The sequence below is a fragment of the Cygnus atratus genome, chromosome 14 (genome assembly GCF_013377495.2).
Source record: "Cygnus atratus isolate AKBS03 ecotype Queensland, Australia chromosome 14, CAtr_DNAZoo_HiC_assembly, whole genome shotgun sequence".
NCBI lineage: Eukaryota > Metazoa > Chordata > Aves > Anseriformes > Anatidae > Cygnus > Cygnus atratus.
Genome location: NC_066375.1, coordinates 15661548 through 15678566, shown reverse-complemented (window position 1 = coordinate 15678566; position 17019 = coordinate 15661548). Strand labels below are relative to the sequence as shown.

The 17019-nt window shown below is 39.8% G+C and overlaps 1 protein-coding gene across 5 annotated transcripts in view; it reads right to left on the bottom strand.

Annotated features, from left to right (window-relative positions):
- SLIT3 (slit guidance ligand 3) overlaps window positions 1-17019 on the bottom strand; it is a 508988-nt gene that overhangs the window by 44147 nt on the left and 447822 nt on the right. For all 5 annotated transcript variants that reach the window (XM_035562875.2, XM_035562874.2, XM_035562876.2 and 2 more), the window contains 2 exons: window positions 13640-13737; window positions 6753-6892 (listed from right to left, as the gene is read on the bottom strand). In XM_035562875.2, coding sequence (XP_035418768.1) covers window positions 6753-6892; window positions 13640-13737 — 238 coding nt within the window. The remainder of the gene's footprint in view (window positions 1-6752; window positions 6893-13639; window positions 13738-17019) is intronic.

Genomic DNA, 17019 nt, shown 5'->3' with positions numbered 1-17019 from the left:
CTACACAGTACGCACCACCTGCAGGTAAGCAGGTAAGCAACGGATGGGTGGTTAACTTCTAGTCCTCTGCTGTTTCCTCGCAGATTGGATTTAATGAATCATGAATCCCATTTGTGGATGGTATTCACTTCATCCATCCAAGAAAGCAGTAGCTAAATGTAAGGGTAGTTGAATATATGGAAGCTGAGAATACATTTTCTTAGAGACATACTGAGGTCCTGATTAACAAGGAAATTCTCCAGCATACCTGGCTCCCAAAACATTACACATTACATTTTACAGCAAGGAATCTCACCAGTAGAAATCCTGGAACTGAGAGCTCCAACATGGCAGGACACCCATACTGAGACCAACAACTAAGGCTGCAGCACTGCTTCTTACTCTTTGGTCACAGTACAGTGAAGTAAGGGGGGTTCAAACTCATAGCAGAGACATGGCTCTCCTCTAATAAAACAAGGCTGGAAGTGCACATAGGCTTTTGTACAATGCAAAGAATCACAGAATAACTGAGGTTGGAAGGGACCTCTGCAGGTCATCTGGTCCAACCCCCCTCCTCAAGCAGGGCCACCTACAGCAGGTTACCCAGGACTACATCCAGATGGCTTCTGAGTATCTCCAAGGAGGGAGAACTTCCAGCTTTCCAACTCTTCTCATTTATTATACACATAGTAAGTGTAGGTGCGTTTTTATTTTCTGCACTGTAAGCAACACACCACGTTTGCCAAGCAACTAATGTTGAGAAACTTCCACGTAAGACAGAACTCCTTCAGGAACAAGGAAAATACACCAAACTTTGACCATAATTTTCTGTTTGTCTCAAGGAAATTTTAAAAGAGGCTGATCATTAGATACTTGTTTAAGGCCTTCAGTGTTCATTAGGCAGTCTGTATCCTTGCAGAACCACATCAGGCTATCTAAAAACCTTCTGCTGTTTATGTCCAACACATAGTTAAAGACATAAAAGAGGGCAAAACCAACCTATAGTGCAATGCTTCACTTCAGCTGCCTCTGATGCCCACCTCAGGGAGTCTTTCAAATCAGGCTAAGCTATGGGAAACAAGCTGGAGAGCTCCAGCAGTGAGTGTCAGCCACAAGTCACCCACAAAACTTCTTTCTTCCAGAGTCGTTTGGCTTGACTAAGTGCTTGGCTTTGGCCGTGTAACATTACCACAATAAGATATGCCAGAAAAAGGGACCATAATCACTAACAGTGAATAGCATTCTGTCTAAAAGTAGCATAACTGCAAAAATCTCAGATACCATCTACCGCAGGACACCGCAAGGTCCCCTAAGGTAAAATACATCTTGGTCTTGTCTTCCAAACACATAAAACCAAAAATAGTTTCTAGCTTCATTTTTGAGACTTTTTTTTTTCCTGTGATACAAACTGCTTGCAGTTGATTTTATTTTATTTTTTTTTTTCCCAGGGAAACAAACTATTTTAAAACATTTGTTTTTTTTTTTTTTTTTTTTTTTTTTTATCATCTCCAGGGGATGCCATGTATTTTAGGAAAAAACCTACATTCTGTATTAGAAACTACTGTTAGGTTTCAGAACAAAGAGGTGTGTCCGTTTGCTGAGGCTTTTTAGGATTCTTAGCAAAAAATTGAAATATTTCCTGATTTTTATTCTTGTATGAGAACTACATATTTCTGCTTCTGACAGATAGGAGAAAGGAAAAGCCATGGCAATCACAAACAAAACTAAGTAAAGTAGCAAGTTAAGCATAAAACAACTTGAAGTACATAGTACCTGTTTGGTACAGATCCATCAGTCCTTTATGCAGGTGTGAATACCTCTTCAAGTGAGAGTGCAGAGGACAGTGGGACTGAGGAAAGGAGCTCTTTTTGGAGGTATAAAATGCTATATTTGGATCGAGAGCTATGAGGAAATCAGTGATGTCTCTCAAGAAGGTCTACAACAGCAATGAACAGAAAAATGGAATGGAAGGGACAAAGATGTATGAATTTTGTCCTACATTTCTAAAACACAAAGCTAGGGAGATAGTGTTAATATTAGTCAGAGATGAGGCATGTTACAGCAACAGATTCAGAAATAGATAAGGAAGCTAAGAGATCAGGAGAATGATGAAGATTTAAGAGATCAGGATGATGATGAAAAAGGACAAACATTAGAGGAAGGGAAGGGAAGGGAAGGGACAAATCCATAGCTGCTTCTTTTGATGTTCTTATATATATTTTTTGAAGAGGAGGAAACACTACAAAAAAGTAAGATGGAGCTGTAATCCATCAAGTGGTCAGATCAGGTTATAAAACATCCCATGAACTGCTCAAGCATTAGAGCTGGCAGGACATAGGCTACATGATTATCCTGGAGCAAGTACATGTTTTTAATTTAGCTTCAGGAATAAAATAACAAGCTGGGGAGAGGAAAAACAAGATATCAGCTGACAAGCAAAGGCCATCAGGACTCAGCTACACAGCACAAATATTGGTTCAGTTACATAAATACAAACAAATGTTGGAAATGTTGACTTGGAAGAACGGTGAGGGAACAGGGTGGTTCAGGTAAGGGCTTGACTAAGGAGAATTGAGTCTACTGTTTCTGCCACTGATTTTTTTTTTTTTATTATTATTATTTTTTTATGGCAATCAGCTATCTGCCTACCTTCCCTCTCAGTCTTGCTGTCTTTAACTTATGTTTTCCTCTTTCATACAACCCATTTGTATTTGCACATTTTTAAAGTGATTTGATGGAAAGGAAATAGGAAGGTTATTGCATGAGGTTTTTTTTTGTTTTTTTTTTTTGATGAAAGTGAAATGGGCCTGGAGTGTGGGAAATTCCTTCCCTCAGCTGTCACTTAACAAATTGGTCATTTTTTTGTCTACAACCTACTTTGGGGGGGGGGGGGGGGGGGGGAGTCACAGAATTTTAAAGGAAAACACTGTAAAAAGCTATTAATTGAAGAAAGATTTCTGGCCTTCATTATTTCAACCAATGAAAGCAAAATTTATGCATCATCATTTGGGATATTTTTTCCTAAAAAGGCTATAACAAATAAAACTAGATAGACGGAAGATAAAGCAGGAAAATATTAAGGTATGGAAAAAAATAAACCCTGGATACTGTGAATCTGTCATTAGTCAACATTTCCAAAACATGCATTTTTAATTTGTGTTTCACTTCAGAACATAAGATTTACTATCGTTATTTAACCATTAGTCTGCCAAACCAGGGGGAGATCCCAAATATTTCTTCCAAAACAACACACGTGTTCTTGGATCTTCTTTCTCTCGCTATTGACACTATTCTTTATAATACAACATGCATTTATTTCATACTTGCAGTGTTTACTGTAGTATGGTTAGTCTTAGCAGTATTATGGTGTCCAAGACCACAGGAGCGATGAAGGATTCAGACTACCTGCTATGCAGTGCTACCAGAGCTTGCCTCCCTCTACAGCCAAGAAAAGAAGACATCTGCAATAGCTGAGCTGGGCATCTATAACGAACAGCCTGAATGCTACTGAAAACATCATAGATTATCAAAACAGAAACATCTATTCTGAACTTCAGTGTAATTTAGACTGTTCTTAATTTGACTCATGTTTTTATTACAGTGTGTGCTGAGAAATCCATTTTCTATCTAGAATCAACAACTCTTGGATAAAATTGTATGGTCTGGATTTGTTCAGCCACAAAGACCAGCCACTCAATCTCTTAAAAAAAAATTATGTTCTCCATAGAAGCATTTGTAAAGTATGAAAATCTTTCTCTGCCTACTTTGTTAAGCTAATTAAGATTTTTCTTGAGATCTTCAAGACATGATCTCAATCCCCCAATGATTTTCATGCTTCGTCTCTAATCTTTCTCATCTCTCAATTTGCTCCTTGAATTCTGAACAACAAGATTAAGTATAATATTTGGTCACAACAAAAAGAGATATTAGAATATCCTGAGTTGGAAGGGACCTATAAGGATCATCGAGTCCAACTCCTGATATAACCTACGTTTTCCTGTCCTACGAGATACACCCTACCTATGGGTATTGCTGTTCCTTTTGGCAAAGCATCACATTGAGAGTTCATTATAACCCAAACTACTTCACAGAAAAAACTACTTTTGTCATGGAAAGTATCCTCCACCATTCAATCTTTGTTCATATAAATATAGATAAATTCCACACACTTAGCTCTGAAGCACATAGAGTTTTCTATCTCAATGGTTAACAAAGTCAGCACCTGAGAGAGAGGCAGAAAGCTCAAAGCACAATTCTGAGCACAGGAATAAGTATTCCTGACTCCTTCAGTCACCTGCTTTCTATCTGAAATATTAACATTCTCTATTCTTAGCATATTCAACCACAATATTAAAGTTGTCTGCATCTATACATATATATTCAAAGATACTGCCATAGTAGCTTCAGATATTGCTTCACTACACAATGGTTTATTTAAAGAGAATATACACAGAGATGTCCTGGCTGTCACAGGATACTTCAGCAGTCAGACTCTGTGGTTATAGATCCTTCTCCCTTCAGGTCACACACTCAAGTCATTTTAAAGTGTTTCTCCATGACTTGCCTGGGTGCTTCCATGGCATTTCCCCAGCTGCTGTTCATTTGATCAAGCAACTTCAGATGATGTCCAGTTTCTTGTGTTTGAATTCAGCTCTCAGAGAACCCTTAAAACCATGGCTCAGATTCGCTTGGCTCATCTGTAACTTTTGTTTGGCTGATGGTTTCAGTTCTTGCAGCCACTTTATGCTGTTCTTTGCCTTTCTGCTCGGAGAGGGCCAGGTGTATCTCCGAGGGATATTTCAGCCCAGCCAGCTGCACTGCAGTGAGTCCTTCCAGGTGACTGATCACGTTTGATGAAATACCCACCTCCAAAATGGAGGTGAAGCTGGTTAAGGCAATTCTTTTACTGTGCTTCACTAAATTCTTCCTATTTTTAACTAGCGTGAACTATTGTAAACTCTTCAGATTTCCAATTTAAGCTAACCCCCATTTTTGCAGCCCTCTTCACTTACTATCTATACTATATTTTTCCAGAGGTATTTCCTGCTATTCTTTAAAAACTCAGTCTGTTTCCATTGCAGTCGAAGTTACTGCCTGTACTCCAACAACAAACGCTTACTGTGTCGTATATGCAATTGTGTCTGTGTTACATCCAAGACTGGGATCTAGCGCATGGTGTTAAAACGCTCAAGTATTTGACAAACTCCTGTGAAGAACCATAGGCACAGCACAGACAATATGCAGGTAAAAAAACACTAAGCTGGAAGTTGACTAGAAATGTTTCAAAACTGGTTCTGAAGTATCTGTGAGCTCTCTGACCCCTAGCCAGACTGCCATTTGAGAAGAAATCCCAATCTAGTTCTTTCTTGCCTTTCTTTGAAAACTAAAAAAAACCTAATCTGCAATAAGCCTGTGAAAAGGAAACAGCATTTACATATATACTGGATTCAGTTGTTACTTGATAGATCTTTCCTTGGCTAGGCAAATATATTTCCTCTTGTAAATGTACAGGCTCTGCCGCCTTGTATAGAGTTTTGTTTGAAACCACCCAAGAATAGCTCACATAAATAGTGCACAAGTAAGCACAATGGGCTCAACATGCTATAAGCAAAACTCTTTACTCTGCTAAGCTGAAGTTTTTCAGTTTTTGGCAGAAAGATCATTTTAGAACTCCAATAAATGTACATTCAAGTCATAAGGCTTTTCTCAGCTAAAGATTTACATGGGCCTCCTTTGTATCAGCCACAAAAGTATTTTAAGAGTTTGGAAATTCTAGAAGCTTTCCCCCTGCCTTACCCAGCCACTCAAGCTTGATCCTCATTAAATCCCTTGACATGTAATATATTCCAGTGTACAAGAAGCCCTTCATTACTTCTCCATGCTTAGAAGGTAATAAACCCATTTCAAAGGATGGAACTAGGAACTGTTGCAGGTGTTTCCTTACCACTCCATGCTGAGCCAGGAAGGTCATGCTAACACAGTTTGAATGAGTCAACAGTATACTCCAGTAATGACTTGAGAAAAAGCATTTTTAGATTGCAGTTAGGAAGGTTTCTGCCCTTGCAGAAGTTTTAGGAAGGAATTTATCTGAAATGCAACATGGGTGCTAGAGGCAGTCATTCTGCTGCAAACTCAGTTACCAACTTCTGTCACCGTGGGCTTCGCAAGTGGCTGCGCATCTGCTAACTGGGCTAGCTTTCATGGGTGCTTTCTTAAAACTATGAGTCTACAGTTTCTCAGTCTTTGCTTTGCCACCTGTGAAATCGTGATAACAAATTTAAACAGCAAATTGTCAGGCTCAGCTTATTTAATATATGCAGACCTTTAAGATCCCAGGTGAAAGCCATGCCCCAAAAGCTACCATAATTTAAACTGGAACTATTTTAATTTTCCAAGATTCATATCAGATGTGTATCAGACTCATCTCAGTACTGAGAATATTTCTGAAGTAAATGTAGAGAATGCATGTGAAGAAGTACAAATTTTTCTGACACCTTAAACTTTAGTATTTTTTAAGTGTATTTTATAATGAAGTATCAAAATTTTGACTCAGAATAGTGGTCGTGTTTGTGACTACAAGTGTATTGCAATATTGGCAGAACTGACATCTCTCCAGTAACTCACCAGTCGGACATCCAGGTTGCTTGAAAATGGAACTATTTTTTTGGTTAAGTATGCACTTATGGACAAAATAAATGTGTATTTAGACACTTCCCTCAGGCGCTACAGAGACTCTTCACGGATTCCTGTTCTTCTTTAATTGCACACCTCACCTGTGTAATTAGGAGGGCACAGACAGACATAGTTGTTGATCCCATCCACACATGTAGAGTTATTCTCGCAGTCATTATCTTCGCAGTCGTCCGGGTTTATTTCACACCTCTCTCCCTCATACCCAAGGAGACAAGAACAGCTTTGGAGAAAGACAAAACATAATACAAGTTAGCATGGATCTGAAGAGGCAGGAGGTTTTGGGTATAAAACTGAAATTAAAATATATACAAGAGAGTTGCTGGAGCCAAAATCATGTCTACTGTGAAGCACTTTAACCCTACATGTTTGGTGAAGGATGCAATCTGATGGATCATGAGGTCATGTAATTATTTACATGAGACATAAAAGCATCAGCTGTAGACACCCTTTGTTGTGTTGCCCTTTGCTTTCTTTGTTGATAACCCTAGAACTGAAGGAAATGGCCTCAGGGCAGGAGAGTGAACACCCATCAGAATATTCAAATCCTTGGCTCCTCTGCTAATGATTTTGTAAATACGTGCATACTTGCTTATTGAGGACTGCATAATCGTAGGGCAACTTGGCAGCTTTCAGATGGCTCGCTCTCTTGAAAGAACAACAGCTTGAACTGAATTTACAGACATGAACATTTTCTTCTCATTACCACTTTGTCACTTGTCCAAACAAGAAATGTTTGGGAATGGTTGCTTTTATGAGTACAATGAGGTTTCAGTACTTCCACAGCTCCTCCAACGTCTATTTGTAGAAGAGCCGATGATGTCTAGATGATTTAACTAAAGCTAAACACAAACAAACAATAGCAGAGCTAGTAATGGTTCTGTGAGGATGTGGACATTATTGAAGAATAATTGCAGTAAATATTTTATCTCACAAAACTGTGATGTATGGTCCCTGGAGGGAGTGTAAGAAGCTAAGTGGCTGACGAATGACTTTAATTTTTTTTCACTCTCAGTTTCTTCTCTAGATCTAAAAGTTGGGGTTGCTAAGAGAACCTTTATATTTTAAACTAACTGTAAGTGGTGGCCACAGTTTCCTAAGAGAGAGTCTAAAAACATGTGTTAAGTGCTTCAGTCATTTCAGTGGCTTCTAAGAAGCCAGCAATGATATTTAAGTGTCAGTATTGCTGTTTGCGAATCACAGAAAGCATGTATGCAGAAGGGAAGGGTTGTTTCAAGTCCCAGTCCAAACTACACATTTACTGAGCTGTTCATTTCCGTTCCCATGTGAGTTCTGGTGGCAGAAAAGGAACTGAATAAATGTAAAACACTGCTGATTGATGAGGATGAAAAACAGAAAGCACCAGAGCAGTCACACTAATTGCCAGCCACTGCTTCCTGAAAGCAGGAGAGTTTCCAATGCAGAGATGACTGCAATGTACTTTTTCAATTCAGATGGCCAGAGTGCTCATGGGGTGGTTATTCTGTCGCATGTGAGCGCCAGGGAGTTGAGTTGGGGAATGCCCTGGAGCAATAGGAAGCTTCAGAGTCTGTGAAGAAAACCTGCAGCACTGTTGTGCTGGTTGCTCTCAGCACGGCATTTGTTTCTCTTCCTGCTGAGTGCCACAGACTGAATGGAGTGCAGGGGCTCCAAGGGTAGGGATGGTACAGAGCTCATTGCCCTTCGGAAAGATGGTAGGCTGGGCTTTGAGGATGAGCCTGGATTCTGGGCAACCTCAGAAAATAAGGGAATAACAAAGAGGAAGAAAAAAAGAGTAGGGAATGTGTCCTGAGTAACCACAACAGTAGGACCTCCTAGAGGGGTAGAGGACAGGCCAACCTTCCTTCAGTTCTGCCGTGATCATTCACAGGTCATGAGACTTAGAAACTCCTCACCATGAATACCCAAAACCAAACGGCTCAAATCGGTCCAACTTAGGACCCAACAAATCAAGAAATATTTTCTTTTCCCGTTTCTATCACATTGTTGCCAATAAAATATCTCCTCTTGCTGACCCTGCAATGACGCTGAGGATCATAAGAAGCAGATAAGAAAGAAGAGCTGGCACAGCATCTTTTGTGGGAACAGGACTGTAGGGGAAGGGGTAAAGACATCTAATTAAATACAGTGGCACATTCATCATGTCACCCTTTTCGATTACAAAACCCCATTTTCAGGGTCTTATAACTCAGCCATAAAAATATGCTCCAGGCTGCATCTTGGCATCCAAGGTCTCAGTTTGGGAGCACAATTTTTTTCTCTCCATTTAAAGAAAAGCAACAAGAGTGGCTTTGTGCTGGTTATTTTTATGTGACTATAACACCATTTTCCTTCCACAAAAGGACTGGGATAGCTTGCATGTATGCAATTAAAAATGACATTATTAAATACTATCACAGTAATGACTCAACTCAGTAGAGTTACCATTAGTAATAATACATATGGGATTGTTAGCATACAATTGCTCAGTATTAGGACACATTCCATACTGAAGGAAATGTCAGCATAATTAATGACATTTGGCTACTGGTCCCTATGTATTATAGAGAGTCTTTACATTATTGCTTATGTATAATTCTTTATTTTGATTTGCATTCAAATGTGCCAAATATGAGGACTGAAATTAAATGATAAAACATACAATGTGGGACCTGGATTGAACCATATGTTGAAAGAGTTGCAGTTTGGGACTGTTTGTATGTATTTTTCCAGAAAGAGCTTAGAAGAAAAATGAAGTTTGCAGAGTGACTGGAAGGTCATCAAACTTTTGGGTTCCAGCTGACCGAGAGGGAAAATTAATTCCAGAGACAATGATGAAAACTGTGTACTGACTAAATAGTGAGGCAGCGAGAGACAGCTTTTCATTTGGACCTTGGAAACAATGGAGCCATGCAGGAAAGAACCATTTCCTAAGACACTGTGATCTAAGCTAATACAGGTCCAATTCCTTATTCTTGTTTAGGGATTTTGCATTAGTGTTGGACTTTCCTATAAATAAATAAATAAATGATGCTCAAAATCATCATTATTCTCATGAAAGTAGGATGGAACACAGAATTTAATTACAACATTTTGGGGGAAAACTTTTGGAGCTGCAGTGTACTAACAATTTTGTAAGTTCACTATATTCACTTTTTTTTTCCAAAGTGCAATGAAACAGTTAAAAATCTGTTTATTAAAATAGGCATACATACAGTGCATTATGTTTCAAAAAAACAACTTTTAAATACTGATGATAAATTCTTTCAAGAATATTACTTTTTCTTGGTAGAGGAGCTTTTTACATCTGTATTCCAACAGAGTAGCCTGTAAGCCTGGAAGTGTAACACTTCTCCTTAAACTAGGCTGAATTAACACTAGGGAGTCCAGAGTTTTTCATTTATGAAGGAACTTAAAGTTTGTGGAAAATGCTAAAGAAAATGCTCTGGACAATGGAGTTCTTTGTATATGGGGAAAAGTTAAAGTAATGTGCAAACTTTGTTTCCCGACACCATAGGCTATCAAAGATAAGCTCGTTGCCTGTGGCTAACTCTGAAGCAGAGCTGACAGCTCTGCCTCTTTCATCAAAGTCTCACTTACAGGCATGCTAAATGAGCAAGACATGTCTGATTGACCACCTCGTTTTATCAGTTTCAATAAGCACCTTTTTTTGGCAACCTTTTGTCACAGCAGACACAGATTAGATTAGAACGAGCAATGTAACGGGAGGAAGAACTTCACGTTTCTAATCCTCTGAGTCACACAGTGACACTTAACTATTCTGTAATTCAGAAAATGTCCCTCCCTAGAAAAAAAGAAAAAAAAAGAAAAAAGAGAGAATGTGAAAATAATTCAGATTTAAAAAAAAAACTGCAAGAATAAAGAAAGACTGAAGAACTCCAGCTGAACCTGTGCCCTTCGGATGCCCCTCCAGGACTTACTGCTATAACAAATCTGAGCGATTCAGTCCCCTGCTGCTGCGAACCCTTGCAGGTACCAGACACAGCAGGCAAGTCAGGCTGGAATCTCAGTCATAACTCTGAATTTCCTGTCTTTGCCTGGTGAACATCACCACCTTAGCATTATTTAAAAGGTAATTTTCTTGTCTAAGGCTACAGAAACTTGAGAGTTAAACTGCTTGGCATTTCATATGCAGAGAGCTTTGGCTTAAGTTTCTTTTTTTAAAAGAGTAAAGATTTGACAAGTTTGGCAGCAGAGTTTGTATATGAATATATTTCCCTTGGGAAGAGAATATACAGAAGATATAATTTCTTTTACAGGCCACACAACAGAAAAATCTAAGGAGGCCTCTCATGAAAATGTTTTTGACATCTACTTCCTCGCAGCCTATAATCTAATGCAACGTTTTCCCATCTTGAGGAGCACAACTTACATGCATGCAAGAGATTTCCCACCGTAAAAAAAAAAATCTCAAAATCTTTTTTTTATTTTCCCCTTCATGGACTGTTCCATCCCCACTCCACACTTCTCTAAAACATGCTAAAGCCCCACACTCCTGTTCTGCAGAGCAGGGAGGGACAAGGATGCCTTAGTGGACTGGCTGTATTGAAACATGGTGAGGAACTAGAGCAGTGCATAAGCTGAACATTCAATTTTATGAATAAAGATTTTGACGAGATATGGTTTTAAGGGTCTTTTATTAGACCAACCCAAGCTATATAAATAACTATAAAAGCAGAAATCTTCCCTAAAAAGCCCCAAACGTTGTTAAGCAACATAACCACTCCTGCTGTTTTGTAAAGGATCTCAAAAACTGCGTCCATTTGGAACCAAAATAAAGCCCCTGAAAATGTGAGCTTCATGAGAAAAATTCAACAGTAGCTTTTATTTCAGCTCATTCAAAGCATTTTTTTTATTTTTTTTTTACTTTCTACCATGGAAAAAAACACAAATGCTGAATAAAAACCTGAACCAAAATAAAAACTGAAGCCTTTTATTCCAGTATTACAGATATTATGAAATGTTTTACTAGCACATTTTTAGTGTCAGCCGGGTTTTGCAAAATGAATACTGAGTGACAGATAACACAATACAGTTTTGCTTTGGTACAAGCTGGCCAAAGCCATTTAACCAGTATTACATGAGGGTGACCTAAAGGGAAACTGAACTATAGAGCAACAGTCCATTATTTCTCTTGAACAAAACCTGAACTTTTACTCCAAAAATTGCTGGGCTTGTTAAGACCTGAATCAAGAAGAGGACTATCAGATCACCAGTGCTGAGTAGTGGTCTCACCAAAATCTAGAGTGCCGTTCTGTCAAGCACCGTGACCATTTGCACATGCTACGGTCTGCAGAACCTCTGCATCCCACCCTCATGCACTAACGTGACCCATGCACATGTCTGTACCCGGAGGACATCCTCTGCTGCTCTGCTCTGGGTCTCATTGCAGCTGCTCAAACAGAGCTCCAGATGGCCTCATGGAAACATGCGGCCACGTCTTGTGTTCCAGTGGTATGGTGGAAAGCCTTGGGCTGTTATTTGTAACAGAGCCCAACAGTGTCCCTTTCACCACTATCAATGCACACTTTTCCATTGTAATATCATCAGTTTGCTTCTGCTTCCAGTGTGTGCTGGAGCTGTTTCTGGAGTGGGGGGGAGGAGGAATTTTCTTGAGGGTTGGCAAGCCCAGAGACAGAGAAGCTTTGGGGTACTTTTCTTCATTGTCTCTGGAATTAAAAGAATTTGGGGTACTTTCCCTTTTTCTTCTTCACCATTCATCCCACCCCCACCCACAGGGCAAGAGGGAAGCTATTCTGTGCCTCATTCCCAGATGAGGGGTTTGGGGAATCAAGAAGCCACAGTGCTCTGCTGGAAATATAAAGGTGTTGTGCCTTTGGCTGGGGAGGAGGATGGGGTTAGTAGTATCTGACTGCACTGAAGTCCTGTCAGTCACCCAAACTTTCACCTGGCCCTTTCTATTTTGAAGAAATTGTATTTTCTGACATAAGATGATATGGGTTTGCTGACCTGGTTAACGAACAGTCAACCTCAGCTGGAATAGTCCTAATCACAGCTGAAACCAAACTGGAACTGAACTACAAAAATGTACTGGTTTGACTCCCTGCTTACCCCATTTATAAACCGTGCACTTGTGTGTCTCCCCTCCAGCTGTCCCTCCCTCCGTCCTTCACTGAGAGAAGCTGTATATAGGAGAATACACAGCAGCAGCCTGAGTAATGCACACATGCTCTTAGAAGTGAGGCTTTCATATGTGCAACTGAAACAACATCATGGTGTGCTCTTGCACGTATTTTGTGCAAGAAATAGCATGAATTCTGAGGACCTAATCAGTGAAAATTTGAGGAACGATTTTCTAAAAAAATTTCTAGCAACTTTAATGATAACTAGTAGCCAAAGCCTCAAACTCATATTGTCTTAGTTGTAAAAAAATAGGACTTGTAGGAGCACTTATCTCCCAACAGCTGCATGAAAAAAAATCTAAATTCCTCTTGGAGTCTCCCCATCTATGTTACATCTTTCTTATGTGGGAAAACTGAAACCCATAATATCCAGCTGTAAAGGTTATTCTCTTTGCAAGCATTATGCCTAAAAAGATGTGGCAATCTCTCCACATTTTTTAATTGTTTCTTTAAAGCCTGTTTGTCTACAAGATTCAGTATGAAAACATTTTGCATCTGGTTGTCAAGCAACAGATGCTTATTTTAGAAATACAAAAAAGCGTATGCGTGCGTTTGAAATGCCCCAAGGAAAATTAGCATACAGATAACACAATGCAGATCAGGGAGACCGCTCAAAATAACTCTTAGAGTATGTCCCATTATGAGAAAATAAGGAGGCCTGTTTCAAAGAAAACAATATGTCACCAATGAAACCAGATTAAATTTTTTGTCTGGCAGATAGAACTGTCATGTGCAGCAGCTTTTACAAAGTAGTCATTACAGTTCGTTAATGTAAAGTAGAAACATTTATTTTATCATCTCATCTTAAATGAACTTTGTGTTATTACCTGAATCCATCCTTATTTGCCTCGGTGAGGTGGCAGGTCCCTCCATTCTGACATGGATTTTGAATGCAAGAATTAATGGGCACACTGCAGTCCCGACCCTATTTGGGAAAATTCAAAAGAAAGAAAGGTTAGTAAGATTCACGCCATCGGAATCAATACCTATAGCTCCCTCACCCTATTTGTGAGGCTACTTACAGTACGGCTATGGTCTTCAGAAGCATCACATCACCTAATGTTTTTTATTGATGGCAGATACCTTCATCACTTAAATGAGAATTTGGACAGGGCGATTATTCTAATCAATGGGACGGGTGGGTATCTTGGTGTCATTTGAGTTTCAAGATATTGGTTAACTCTCTCATTTTATTGTTTTAAGGAAACAGCTGGTTTTATCGATACTCTAGCACACTTTAATCCCCACTGATAGTTACACTGGAAAGAATGAATCATGACCAAAGGTAGGCAGAAGGCCATGCACAGTCAGCTCAAGACCACAGAGTCAGCACTCATTCAACTGCATTTACCAGGTACTCAGTTAAAAAAAATGTAACAGTGCACCATACTCATTACTGGACATTGTCAAAACTTAAAGGAGAAAATCCATTTTATCCTGGGAGCTGAGTTTGAGTTTCTCTACGGAACACACCGAATCCTGTTTGATATCATTTTTCAATCAGTTCCTTCTTAAAGATTGCCCTAAAATATACATCAGTTCCAACTGAACTTCACTAGCTTGGACAACCTTCACTGTTACCAACTGAATTTTTATTGACTCTTCAAGGCATAGACATCTTTCTCTGATCATTATATTCTACTGATTAGAAAAAGCTATTTGTAAAATTGGCAAAAACACCAAAGAGGGTGTTCTTTCCCTTCAGTTACTGTCTCAGTAAGGTGGAATAAAGACAACTGAAAGTCTGACAGTAGTCAAGGGATCTGTGCAATCAAAACAAGTTCAAGAGATTTCTCTACTCTTCTTATCAAAGATCCTTTTAGCAGTGGCCTTCTGCCAGCTCATCTACTGGAAAGCTGATACATGACTGCAATCAAGATGAGAAAAATATCTCAGGAGAAACATTAATTCAGTCAAAGTTGCTGGGATTTTTGGCTTTGGTTTAAAAAACATTATTATTGTACTTGAGAAGAATAACAACAGTGCATCTATTTGGAAATCTCTAAACAAAGAGGGCAGATTCCAGCCCATGACACCAATTCATAACAGCTGTAACCTTTGTGTATTAGTTTTGAACATCGTCCTACCTCTGCCAACTCTCCTTGCTGACAACACTCATCAGAAGTCATTCCTTTCTCCACTGGCTTTGCAACACTTTAGATAGCTGGTGTGATGTACCAGGGCGGGGAACACTCAACAGACATTTATGTAGCCTCATTTTTTTAAGATTGCTGTGTTGTGGAAATGGAGCATCTTGATGCTTCAGCTATATACTGCACCTGAGAGCATCACCTGTTACTTGTTTTTCCATCTAGCTTTGAGGCTTTGCTGCTCTCACTTAAGATATGTTACATTAGAATTAAGAATGGGCTTTGAGAAGCCTAACACTGTACTTGGCAGATACCTGACAGTGATTAGCTTGTCTCAGGATGGCTACAGTGGGGTCTCAGGACGGTTATACAGTGGGGTATAGAAAAGGACTACTAAAATGTCCAAGGAGATGGAGCAACTACTTTAGAAGAATAGACTAAGACTTCGTAGTCTGGAGAAAAGAGAGCTAATGGGGGTGATATAATTGGTGTTTACAAAATCATGGAGGTGGTAAATGCAGAATTTGTTACTCATCATTTCCCTCAGCAGAAGAGGAACAGTTACTGATACTAGAAGATGAGCTTAATACAGATAAAAGAAAATACTTTTGCCAAAGTATAAGCTTCTGGGACTTTTTTCTTCCCAGAGGAGGTTGCGAAGTCATATAGTTTAGGAGCCATTAGGCAAATTCATGGACAACAGAGTCAAGACAGATATGAAAGGCAATAGGCAGACATCAGCATTCCTAGTTGGATGATGGTGGGTGCTGGGAGAACCAGAGAGGAGTGCTGACCAGGCTTGTGTCCTTTCCTTTAAAAGTAAACACTTGCTGCTGCCTGCAGTACAGACAGAGTGCTGTGGTAAATGCACTACAGACCTCGCATGGCTTTTCTCATGCTTTTATGTCAAAGTTACTTGAAAGGCTTACTTGGCTCTCAACAAGGAAAATGTTCCTTAGCTTCTTTCAAAAGTCCCTGAACGAAAAGTACTTGATTTTGTGCATTATCAGGGAATAGATCTCTCATGAAAACCACACTAGGATAAATTTGATCAATTTGTCAATGGCTGCATATCTGTTTGGGAAATCTTGCCTACTTCTTTGTAGAAGTTTTGCCTACTTCTTTGTAGAACAAATAGGCTGGTCACATCGTTCAAATGGTTCATCACTGACCACTTCTCGCTTACATCCTACATTGACCAGAAGAAATTCTTGCGCAGCTCTTCACAGGTGTCCCCATTTCCGATGACGTGCCCAGCCCAGAGGTGGCAAGCCAGTAGGAAAGGGACTGTGCTGGTTCTGCGACTGCTCAAGCTCCGCACATGCTTTTAGTACTGTATAAATAATTGTAGCAATCTTAATTTGTCTCTGGAGTGCTCATCTTGAAATTGGTGCAGTCTCAATAAGCCTTATCAAATGCAACAACAACAACAAAAACCCCACCACCCCTCAGCAGCCTATAAGTGGGATCTTCCTACAGAGTTCATTTGACCAGGTCTGCCCACTCATGGTGCTAGGCTCTCACCTTCACATCATACATTTCAGTCCGCCAAATACTACCAAAGTCTTCAGTATTTTGTTGGACAGGATATACTGCCATTGTACTGTGAGAAATACTGAGACACAGTAATTATACGTTCATCCAATATCGCAGAGGAGCTTTATTACAGGAATAGGAGATGAAATGCTATTTCCTGAGGCTGTGGCAGTCACCACTGCCTCCCAGCACTCCCCAGAGAGAGGCAGAAGCTTTGTATTTTTAGATTTGTGCAAATACAAGGCAACACGGACATCCTTCTTCCCTGGTCCAATAAGAAGGGAAACATTTCCAAACAACAACAGAAATACCTGGCTCACTGTGAGTTCATTCCCCCAGCACAGCAGTGCAGGCAGCATGCAAGGTCCTCACCCAAGACCTGGCGGAGAGAGTTTGTGCTTCATCCTTACTGCATTTGCCAAACAGCCCGTGCTTCTCCACTTGAAATCCTGAGCCCCCTAATGTCTCTGGGAAGAGTGGGAAACTGCCGAGGGAAGCTCATGCAGGTTTTATTTTGGCACCATGCGGTCTGCAGCACTTTGCAGACGCAAGTTACACAGCATTAACTCTAATCTGCCTAC